Below are 11,244 nucleotides of genomic sequence, written 5' to 3'. Positions count from 1 at the left end.
GCCACAGCCCCCCAGCCCTGCCAGTGCCCCTTATTCCCCTCACCCTCCCCCCCACCCCCCGTTCTTGCTGGTGCCCCTTGCTTCCCCCCTCACAGCCCCCTGACCCTGCTGGTGCCCCTCGCCCCCCACAAGGACCCCCAGCTTCCAGGGTTATGGGGCCAGGTCTGCAGCCCCCTACCCCGGCTGCCACTTACTGCAATGAAGCGGAGCATGAAGCCTGGCTCCTCCACCCCCATGGGCTACATGTCCGGCATAGAGCCTGGCAGAGCAGGTGCAGGCTGCCTGCTGTGGGCTTGGATGTGGGAGGAGGGCCCCATGCTGCTGCATGCACTCCCACAGGGGGAGGGGGGACCTGTGTCCTACAGATCTGTGTGCAGGGCAGAGGCAGGCTGCCTGCTGTGGGCTTGGGCTTCCCATCCTGCTGCCCTCCCCTGGGGTCTCTGTGGCCCAGTGGGCAGGACCCAGCACAGCAAGGCACAGCAGAGCAGGACCAGGCAGGGAAGCTCCTTGCCACTGAGAGCTCCATGCTGCCTTGGTGACGTGCCTCCTACACACCTGGTACCAGTGGGGGCAGTGATGCAGAGTTGTGCCCCTTGCTGCTCCAGGGCAGCCAAGAGGCAGGCCACCAGGGCACCATGGAGCTCCCAGTAGGGGCCCTGAGTTTCCCCGCCCAGCCCCACTCTGCCCTGACCTACCGGGTTCCACCACCTGGGCTGTGGAGACCCTGAAGGGAGGGCAGCAGGGCAGGGGCCCACAGCAGGCAGCCTGCCCCTGCCCCACACACAGATCTGGGGGGGCACAGACCCCTCTTTTCCCCCCAGAGTGTGTGCAGTGGCAGAGCCGGCCCCATCTGCCCTACTACCCGGATAAGCCGCCCACGGCTCCATCCTACTCCCTTGGGGCTGGCGGCTGTGCATTCCAGACCTGGGCCCCAAGCCCCCAGCCCTGCCCCACTCCCTCCCTCCCTCCCTATGGGGACCTCAATCTCCACCATTCCACTGCCACACTTACCTGTGGGAGCTGCTCTCCAGGCTGCCTGGTGGCCATGTGCACATATATACACATGGCACCCCCTGCCTGACTGCCCTCCTCCCACTCCCCCCAGCCTCTTGCAGGCTGGAACTGCCAGCCTGAGAGAGCTCTTTGTCAAAAGTCAAAATCTGCTTGTTTCTCCATTAAAATGAAAAATCTGCATTTACCTCAGGTAGAAGTGGAAATCCTCATTTTTTTGTTTTCCATGGGAAATGGAAAACCCAGATCCCTGGTGATAAGGAAGCAGCAGGGAGGCAATAACTGGCCTTCTCTTACATAATAAGGTCTGGAACAGCCTGTAAGGTCTGAAACAGCCTGCCATCGGAGGTGGTTCAAGCACCTACATTGAACACCTTCAAGAGCAAATTAGATGCTTATCTTGCTGGGATCCTATGACCCTAGCTGACTTCCTGCCCTTTGGGCAGGGGGCTGGATTTGATGATCTTCCGAGGTCCCTTCCAGCCCTAATGTCTATAAAATCTTTGAAATAACCATGCCTGCAACTTGGCCTCAGAGCCAACTGGTGACTGAAACATCCATGACTACTAATAAAGTTCGCTATGTTTGTCTTCAGCTGATCTTCAAAAGATAACAGAGTAAATCCATACCAAACATTATTCACATACTGAATGCTAAGTTAAGGCTTTTCTTTTGATCAGAGGTCAGAGGGGAACAGTTCCATGTTCTGTCATGGTAAAATTTAAGGATAGGCTGGCTCATCTCCCACTAGTTCTGGTGGCTGCAGTTACATAAGACAATATACACCTTTGTCTGCACTTGTGAAGTATGTGACCGTATCAAGAAGCCTTCACAGAAGCCTCGAGGGCTCCGCCAACCCCTTCCAACCCCTCTTCAGCTATGAGTTGCTATCACCAGAGACGACTCGTGCAGGGTGTGGGGCCCAGCCCCCATGTGCACCGGTTGTGAAGAAGCTGGCAGCAGATTCAGCAGTAGTGGGGGTGGGGGTGCTGAGCAGTAGGGGTGTGTGAAACCAGCCCTATTTGATTTGGCTCGAATCAGGGACAGTGATTTGATTTGTTGACTTGGACCACTGAGCCTGATTTGATTCAGCTGAATCTGAAGATTCGATGCTGATTCAGAGAATCAGCGATTCAGACATAGACGCAATTTTTTCTACACACCTTGAGGTACCAGGCACGACTTGTGAATGCTGCGATGCTGGGGCAGATGGAGCATCCCACAGGAGCACAGGGGCCCCCCCACATGCTTGGCAGTGAACCCGGAAGTGGACTGGAAATACATCCGGTACACTTCTGGGTCCACTGAGGAGCACGCTGCCCCACCCCCAGCTCAGCAATTGGCTGTGGGGGGACTCCAGGTGCCCCCCGCAGACCCAGAAGGTACCAATCGCCAAGTTGGGGGAGTGCGGGGAGGCCCCCCAGCACGCTCTCCAGCAGACCTGAAAGTGGACAGGAAATGCTTCTGGTCCACTTCTGGGTCTGCTGCTGAGCGTGCTGGGGACCACCCCCCATGTTCTTGTGGGATGCTTCATCCGCCCCAGCACTGCAGCATTAACAACCTGCCTGCTACCTTGAGGTATGTAGAAAAACTTTTAAAGCTGCGTCTATATCAAAATCTCTGAATCTTTCCAAATCTTTCTGAATTGATTTGGAGGGTTCCAAATTTCATTTGGAGAGATTAAAGGGCCTCCTGATTCAATTCAGAATTGGAGATTCAGCCACCAAAAAGGGACCGAAGCTTTGCACAGCCCTACTGAGCAGCTGGATGTGAAGCTGGTGGCGGCACTGGCAGCTCAGAGACGCTGCAACCACTCCGCCCAGCTCTGCAGGGCCCCCCAAAGTGTGGGGCCTGGGGCAGTCGCCCCGATTCACCCCACCTAGGGACAGCCCTGGCTATCATCCTAGATTTTATTGTGGAGCTATCTCCAGTGTTTTTTCTACAATTCTGACCATGACTGATCACCTTACTAAGGCTGATCACCATCCTAAGGTCAAAGCAGTTTATTCCTGCTAGTTATAGCATGCCAGAGCTCTGACATTAATTGTGGTTCTGCTTCTAATACATTGGTTGGCACCAACATAAAGAAAATCGACTTCATCGGAAATCAGCTTTTTTTGCCTGATGTGGCCGATAAATGCCCTGTGAATGCGTGTAGCTGAAACACAGCACATAGGTGGCGAGGAACACAGCCTGGCAGTTTGGAGAGCTGTGTCCAGCTGGTAAGTCTGTTGTAGTGGAAGAGAAGGAGTGTGGGTGAGGCAGATTGAGCCCCCCCACAGTGAGGGAGGGAGTGGGGTTGGGGCAGGCACTGCCCAGCCAGGGTGGTACAGGGCACAGGACAGAGCCATGGCTCATCCAGGGGGTGCAGGGATGGGCAGCTGAAGCTCTCGCTACTGCATGCACCCCAGGAAGGCATGGGGGGCATGTGGCCCCAGATATGCATGGGGTGGAGAGGACTCCTACTGTGGGCTGGGGCCAGGGCTGCACTGGGCTTTTCCTGGCAGGGGCTGGGTCAGGCTGTGCTCAGGGTGGGTGGTGGCAGCACTTGGAGGAGGATTGGGGGACTAAGGCAAATTTTGGAGTGGCTGCAGCCCCCCTGTAGCCCCCCCTCTCAGCACCACTGCCATCTACCCTGACAGCAATCCAATCCAGTCCCACGCCAGGAAGAGTCTGGCGCAGCCCCAACCCACAGCGGCAGCTCACCCTGCCCCACACAGATCCGGAGACATGTCCCCCACGCCCTTCAGAGGTGTGTACAGATGTGGGAGCTGCTGCACTTGCCCACGCCCCCTGGGAGAGCCACGGCTCCATCCCACATCCCGCTCTGGCTGGGCAGCAGCTGCCGCAGTCCCACTCCCTCTCCCTCTCTCACTACAGGGGCCTCAATCTGCCCCCCACACCCCTTCCCTTCCCCCACAACAGACTTAACAGCCAGATACTGCTCTTCAAATGGCCGGGCTGTGTATCAGAAATCGGCTCAGCATTGGCTAATATGCCTCCCTAAAAATCAGCTGTCAGTATCAGCCCAAAAATCTCTATCGGTGCACCCCTACTTCTAATGATTATTTTTAAAAGTAAAAATTACATCTATTGTCTTATTTCAGGTCCAGTTTAAATACCTTAGCTTAATAATGGAACCAGCTTGCTCACTCTCTCTTGTAAAAGACTTACTTATGACATATAGCCATATAGCCAAGCAAAATGTCTGTACTAGCAGCAGATATAGAGTGCCACTATTCTCATCTTCTGACAAATCTAAATCATTCTCTCCTGACTCTTCTGTTTCTATAATTATTTCAGACAACTAGCTAGAAAAGGGCCAAATACTTAGGCTATCTTTTCTCAGCACAGCAAGAAGCAATATCAATGAGTTTCCAGCATATTACCCTTCTTTGGATGGCACCCATGATGAGGCATCTGGTAATTCTGTGTTTTCCTCCTGGTATTTAGTCCCAGGCTTTATAAGGTTACAAACTTATAGCATTGTATAAGTTTGTAGGAAAATCAATCATTGTATTATTTCTTTGAGGATATACGTTAGACAGACACATTCTTAATCAGTAGCAGTAATTTAAAAAATAATTTATTTAAAATTATTTTGTAAATTATATTGGCAAGTATTTTCATTAATTGAAAAATGTAATCATGTTGTAAACAAGAAAGGGAGAGAGGCTGCAAATAGCTGTGTAGTTTGGGTATTCTAAATTTAGTGGCAAAACTTTCAAATCTGGTTACCCAAAATTTGATACCTAATCCTGCTATGAGCTGCTTGTAGAGTTTTCAGCTTGTGTGGGGGCAGCAGAGATGTCATTTAGCACCCTCATTCCCAATCCTGGAGTCTTTTGGGGGTCAAAACAACCCCTACCTCCACTAAAACAGCTTTAAAATATGCCTGGGGAGACCAGGAGCATCTAACATATGGCTTGCTGTATCAGCAATTGATGCTCCTGCCCTTTGGAATCCTCCGGTACATTCTTAAACCAGTTTTAATTCCCATTCATATCACCAGAGAGATGCAAAGGAGATTTAGTAGGGACTAAGAATGTGGCTGTCAGTTTAGAAAATGGCTATAAATTTTATTAGGAGCATGACAAAGAAATTTCCACATTGGCAAGTGTAAGTTTGAAAACCTGTGTGCTGCTTTGGGTTTGTTTTGTTTTCTTCTTTGTCCACTTATAGCATTGCCTTCTAGTTCTTCTTGGGTTTCCTTGAGTTCTCACATAATAAAGCTCTGTTCCCTGGACAATGCAATTTCATTTTTTCATAATTTGTTTAGCATACAAATGACTAAACTGTCTGAGGAGTCCATATTTCCACCAACTGTAAATTTAATACACTGATTTTAGTAGTAACAGCCTGAGTTCTATCTGGCTGTTAGTTATTACCCTCAAAAGAAGGGTAAATGACATAGATGCAAAACATTTATTATAATAATTTTTTTATTATAATAAAAGTTTTGGTTTTTTTGTCCTTACCTCTGGGAATCAGAACACATTCATGAGTTAAAGTTCAATAACACTTCCCGAAACAATCTCCATTTCAGACGTACTGAAACTGAGACTCAGAGAAATTAAGTGATTTGCCTAAGATCACAAAACAAATTGGTGACAGAGAAGAGATGAATCCCCAGCTTGCAGCTCTATGTTGAAAGCACTGCCTCTGAAGTGTTGTCATATTAAAAACATTGTTGCAGAATATTCCTGACTTTGTTTATAACCAAGTCTCTCAAGCATCACCCAGCTGGTAAACAAGATAAATCTATATGCAGCTATGTTTCTTGTCATCATCTTGTAGAATGTCGTTCCTCCTTGATGAATCAGGTTAGCACTGTTTTGCAGCTGGAATGGCAAACCCCAGACTTCTTTGGTTTGGAATACAAGGTGACATTCCTTCACACAACAAAATGTGTGCATCCTCTAATTAAACCATAAAGTGAATATTAAAGTGTGAGTAAGTCACACTCTAAAAATATATATTTGAAACAGTTTTTCAGAAGTCAATCATCTATATTTTTCTGTAACCACTCAGTCACTCGGGCAATGAGTTTTGCTCTCTCTTTATTTTCTAATTTTGCAGACTGTAATCTTGTAGTAGTAGAAATACTTTCATTCTCTTCCAGTGTAGCATTATAAAAGAGCTGCAACTAAAGAAATATGCACATAAAGTTAGATTATGTAGTCTTACTCTGAGTGAAATAAATCACTGTATTTTTGACAGGCATCTCAAACAGAACTGGTTAGAAAAGACAGTCATTATGGTCTTAGAATTTAATGTGAAATAATAGTGAATGCCAGGGAAGGGTGTTATTGACTTCAGGGGCCAGGAAGTCACTGTGCAATTTTTACTTTGGGGAAGATTCTGGCTTTTCAAAACTTATATATTTGTGAACCTAAATTTTAAAAAGTGACAAGTGATCTTGAGGGACCAACCTAAGATACCTCTTGGGGGGATTTGCAGACAGTGAAAAGTCAGGTCTTTTGAAAATCAGGCCCTTCAAAGGGGAAGCAGAGATCTGCCTCTTCAGAGCACTGAGATGAGTTGGTCTTTTTTCTCAGCAGCACAGAAGCAGAAAGGGATCTCGGCGTCATAGTGGACTCCAAGGTGAACATGGGTTGTCAGTGTGACAAAATCATCAGCAAAGCTAACTGCATTTTATCATGCATTAGCAGATGCATGACAATAGATTCAAGGAGGTGATACTTCCCCTCTATCCGGCATTGGTCAGACTGCAGCTGGAGTACTGCATCCAGTTTTAGGTACTGTACTTTAAGAAAGATGTGGATAACCTAGAAAGGGTCCAGAGAAGGGCCATTTGTATGGTTAAGGGTTTGCAGGCCAGGCCATATGAGGAGAAGCTAAGGGACCTGGACCTCTTCAGTCTCCGAAAGAGAAGGCTGAGAGGTGATCTTGTGGCTGCCTACAAATTCATTAAGGGGGGCAACAAGGAATTGGAGATGCTCTGTTTACCAGGGTGCCTTCTGGGGTAACAAGAAACAATGGTCACAAACTGACAGGGAGCAGATTTAGGCTGGACATCAGGAAGAACTTCTTCACAGTAAGGGTGGCCAGAATCTGGAATGCACTTCCAAGGGAGGTGGTGCTTTCCCCTGCCCTGGGGATCTTAAAGAGAAGGCTGGATAGGCATCTGGATGGGGTCATCTGACCCCAGCACTCTTTCCTGCCCAGAGCAGGGGGTCAGACTCAATGATCTGTTAAGGTCCCTTCTGACCCTACTATCTATGTATGTATCTGTGGAGAGACAGTGGGAAAAAATAAAAGAATCCCAGCAGAAGAAGCATCAGAAGAACAAAAAGAAGGAACAGAACCAGGCAAAGAGCAGAGATTCTGAAGCAGCTGCTCCGTGATGCTGGGGCAAGCCACGGAAGAGAGGGGTGGGGCCAGAGAGAAGCAGCAGCAGTGGGAGAGGCGCAGATCCGGAGAGGAAAAAAACAAAACTGGACAGGGGAGAGAAAAAAACCAAATCAGAGGAGACCCCAAAGGAGAAAAGGGGGACAACCAGGACTAACAAAAGGGAGACGCTTCAACGAAAGCAGATAGAGAGGTAATTTGCGAGGAGAAGAAAACAGAGAGGGGACTCCTCTTGCCCTTTTGAGGATATTGGGACTGGGGTAGTTGTTATCATTCATAGAGTGTTACTCTGCTGGTCAAGCAAGCTCTGAACATAAACAGGAGAAGAGAAAGGAAAAGGCAATTGAAGGAGAAATCCCTACAAGTCCCTGGGAAGAGGGACCACACCCTGAAAGGAAACAAAGTAAAAAGAAAAGAAATAGAACCCAGGGCAATGAAGATAGGACTGACGCAAGAGTGATAGATAAGTGGATGCACTGGAGGGCAGGGAACAACTACAGGAAGACCTGGACAGGTTGGACAAATGGGCAGAAAACAATAGAATGTGATTTAACAAGGAGAAATGCAAAGTGCTGCACCTAGGGTATAAAAATATCCAGCACACCTACTGCCTAGGAAATGACTTGCTCAGTAGCACGGAAGCAGAAAGGGCTCTTGGAGTCCTAGGGGACTCCAAGATGAACATGAGTCGTCAGTGTGACAAGAGTCATCAGAAAAGCTAACTGCACTTTACCATGCATCAGCAGATGCATGACAAACAGAACCAAGGAGGTGATACTTCCCCTCTATCAGATGCTGGTCAGACCGCAGTTGGAATACTGCGTGCAGTTTTGGACCCCACACTTCAAGAGGGATGTGGATAACCAGAGAAGGGCCACTCATATGGTTAAGGGCTTGCAGGCTAGGGCACCTGGACCTCTTCAGCCTCTGCAAAAGAAGGTTGAGAGGTGACCTTGTAGCTGCCTATAAATTCATCATGGGGGCACAGAAGGGAATTGGTGAGGCCCTACTCAACAAGGCGCCCCTGGGGGTACAAGAAATAATGGCCATAAGCTAGTAGAGAGCTGATTTAGACTGGACATTAGGAGGAACTTCTTCACAGTTAGAGTGGCCAAAATCTGGAATGGGCTCCCAAGGGGGTCTTCAAGAGGAGGTTGGATGGGCATCTGGCTGGAGTCATCTGAACCCAGCGCTCTTTCCTGCCTATGCAGAGGGTCGGACTTGATGATCAATAGAGGTCCCTTCTGACCCTAACATCTATGAATCTATGAATCTATAAGAAGTAACTCTGTTAAGTTGAATTGAGTGGGATTCTGCTTAAGTTGAAATTCATAGTTAACTGATGTAAATAAGTAAGGATAGCCTTGCTAAGTGCAAGACGATAATGGATGTAAGTTTAAGTATTGATAAATAAAGGACATTGTAAACCCGAACTGGATAACGTAAGGCTGTAATTTCAAATAAGTGGTCAACAAGTTAGGCACCCTACAAAGAAGAGATAAAGGGGAAGCTAAGGTGCGTCACAAAGGGGATCCTCTTTCTCAATATAGATTGAGAACTATTATGATGGTAGATAATAATTAACACCTCCCAACTTATAACATCAAATATTAATCAAGACGTGGCAGGCGAGAGTCGGTAAATACTGTTATACTATCGCGTGGAACAATCTGACATATGGAAGGAGAGGAGAGCGCACTGGGTTAGACACTGACCCCTCCACAGTATCTATGTATCTTCCGATACTCCATAAAAACCACAGTAGGGAATGACAAACTCTCCTCTGCTGTGTATCATTTTAAGACTTTTGATGGATACTTTCTATATTAGTTTTCATACCTAAGAAAGTTTCAATCATTTGCTTTAGCTGAAAAATAACTTGCTACAGCTTTAAATTCCTCAAATTGTACATACATGTAAGTACGTACATTATAGACAATGCTAGCATATTAAGACAGAAAGACCCGATTTTCTATTGCTCATAATTTAGCAAAGTTTTAAAAGTCTGGGTTGAGATTTTTCAGATGTCTGTGTCTCTCTGATTTTTTTTTTTAAAGAATGTTTCAGCCAAAATGTTTCAGTTGTTTTCAGGAACAAGACTAGGAAAATACAACATTTTCCCTGTTAAATTCCTGTGATCTTTTCTTTGACCAGTTCTAATGTCTAATTGCTTTGGAAGAGGGATTTGAAATCTAGTGGGAGACGGTGTGGTGACTGTGTAAGGAGCGCATCTTTTATTACTATCTCTGTGAAAATACTGTTCCTGTGAAAATCCTTTATACTTGGCCATTTGTTATAAGTAGTACTATAGTATGCCTGATCCCTAGTTATGGATTAGGAACATACTGCATTGGATACCTGATAAAAAAAAGACTTCTTGCCCCAGAGATTAGAATCCTAGTATATGACAAAAGACAACAGAAGGACAGAACTGTCCCTGCCCCAAAGAGCCTACAATCCAAGAAGACCAGAGATAACAGAGAGATACAGAGGAAAAGTAATAAGAGTACTGAACAGTGTGATAGTACATCAATAGACTAACAAGAGCTACGAGGTAAAGCTGAAGTTTCCCTGAAATGGCTAGCAGCTGCTCTTATGAACCAGCTGAGGATAGGTCTACATTGTATAGTGCAATGCCATGCAGAGATACTCAAGCTGTCTCTAAATGAAATTGTCAGGTTCTGAAAGTAGTATGACCACATTAGCATGGCACTCTACCTGAGAGGAAGGGGGAATTAATCTGGGCAGAATGTCAAGCTAATGCTAAGGTCCAAGATACGGGAGGTGTTTCTACTTGGCATTGGTTAGGCTTCATTTAGAGTATGCAGTTTTGGGCAATTTGTGTGTAGTTTTGGGCTCTACAGTTTAAAAAGGATGTGAGTTAGTTACAGGGTGTAGAGGTGAGTGACAAGAATGATAAAGAGCTTGGAAGGAAAGTCATACAAGGAGAGGCTGAAGGAGTTAGGGACGAGCAGCCTGTGGAAAAGACACTTACGAGGAGACATGATAGCCACTTCATATATCCAAAGAGCTGCCATAAAGGAGAGAGAAAACATTTTTTTCTCTTCTTGCAGATAGTAGGATGCAGACCAATGGCTTGGAGCTGCAGCAAAGCCATCTTACTTGAATACAAGATGATCCTGAATATAAGACAACCCCCCCCAATAATTAGATTCTATGTACAGAAAATTTATACATTGGTTTAATTTTCCACGTATAGAATCTATATATTGGAGGTTTGCCTTGAATTTTTCCCCCTTCTACTGCTACAGCAGGGAAAATAAATCTGGGGGGATCAGATGCCCCCCTTGCTCTCTACCCCCTCAACTTCTTCCCTCTCTCCCTCCCCACCTTACTATCAAACCCTGCTCTGCCTGAGCACATGAAAGGGAGGGGCAAACTTGAAAACACAGACTTTGAAATAAACATATCTTTAGTAGTTCACAGTTCACATTACTATGGGTGCCCATAGACTTAGTTCATCCAGAATTCATGCATTTTACCTTTTTTGAAACCACTGCAAGTTTTAGCACAGGTACTCCATAAATACACTTTTACTTTCACATAATGCTGCTTAAGACAAGAGATTTTTTCCCATGCTGACTGAGGGAGAAACCTTCATCTTATATTTGAGTAAATACAGTAGGCTTAGACTGGACAACAGGAAAAACTTTACTGTTAGAACGAACAGTGAGGCAGTGGAATGGACTGTCTAGGGAATCTGTGAACTCTCCATCACTGGAGATGTTCAAGAAGAGGTTGGACAGCCAATGGTTGGAGATGATCTAGGCCAGCATTTCCCAACCAGTGTGCTGTGGCACGCTGGTGTGCCATCAGGCATGTCCAGGTATGCTGCGGCAT

General features: G+C 46.5%; 1 protein-coding gene across 2 annotated transcripts in view; it reads right to left on the bottom strand.

Annotated features, from left to right (window-relative positions):
* Positions 1–5,069: 5,069 nt before the first annotated feature.
* Positions 5,070–11,244, bottom strand: part of LVRN (laeverin) — a 67,851-nt gene continuing 61,676 nt past the window's right edge. For both annotated transcript variants that reach the window (XM_019516991.1, XM_019516992.1), the window contains one exon: positions 5,070–6,157. In XM_019516991.1, coding sequence (XP_019372536.1) covers positions 6,011–6,157 — 147 coding nt within the window. In that variant the 3' untranslated portion in view covers positions 5,070–6,010. The remainder of the gene's footprint in view (positions 6,158–11,244) is intronic.

Source organism: Gavialis gangeticus, unplaced genomic scaffold (genome assembly GCF_001723915.1).
Source record: "Gavialis gangeticus isolate Ggan-Ray unplaced genomic scaffold, GavGan_comp1, whole genome shotgun sequence".
NCBI lineage: Eukaryota > Metazoa > Chordata > Crocodylia > Gavialidae > Gavialis > Gavialis gangeticus.
This window is presented reverse-complemented; position numbering and strand designations above follow the sequence as displayed.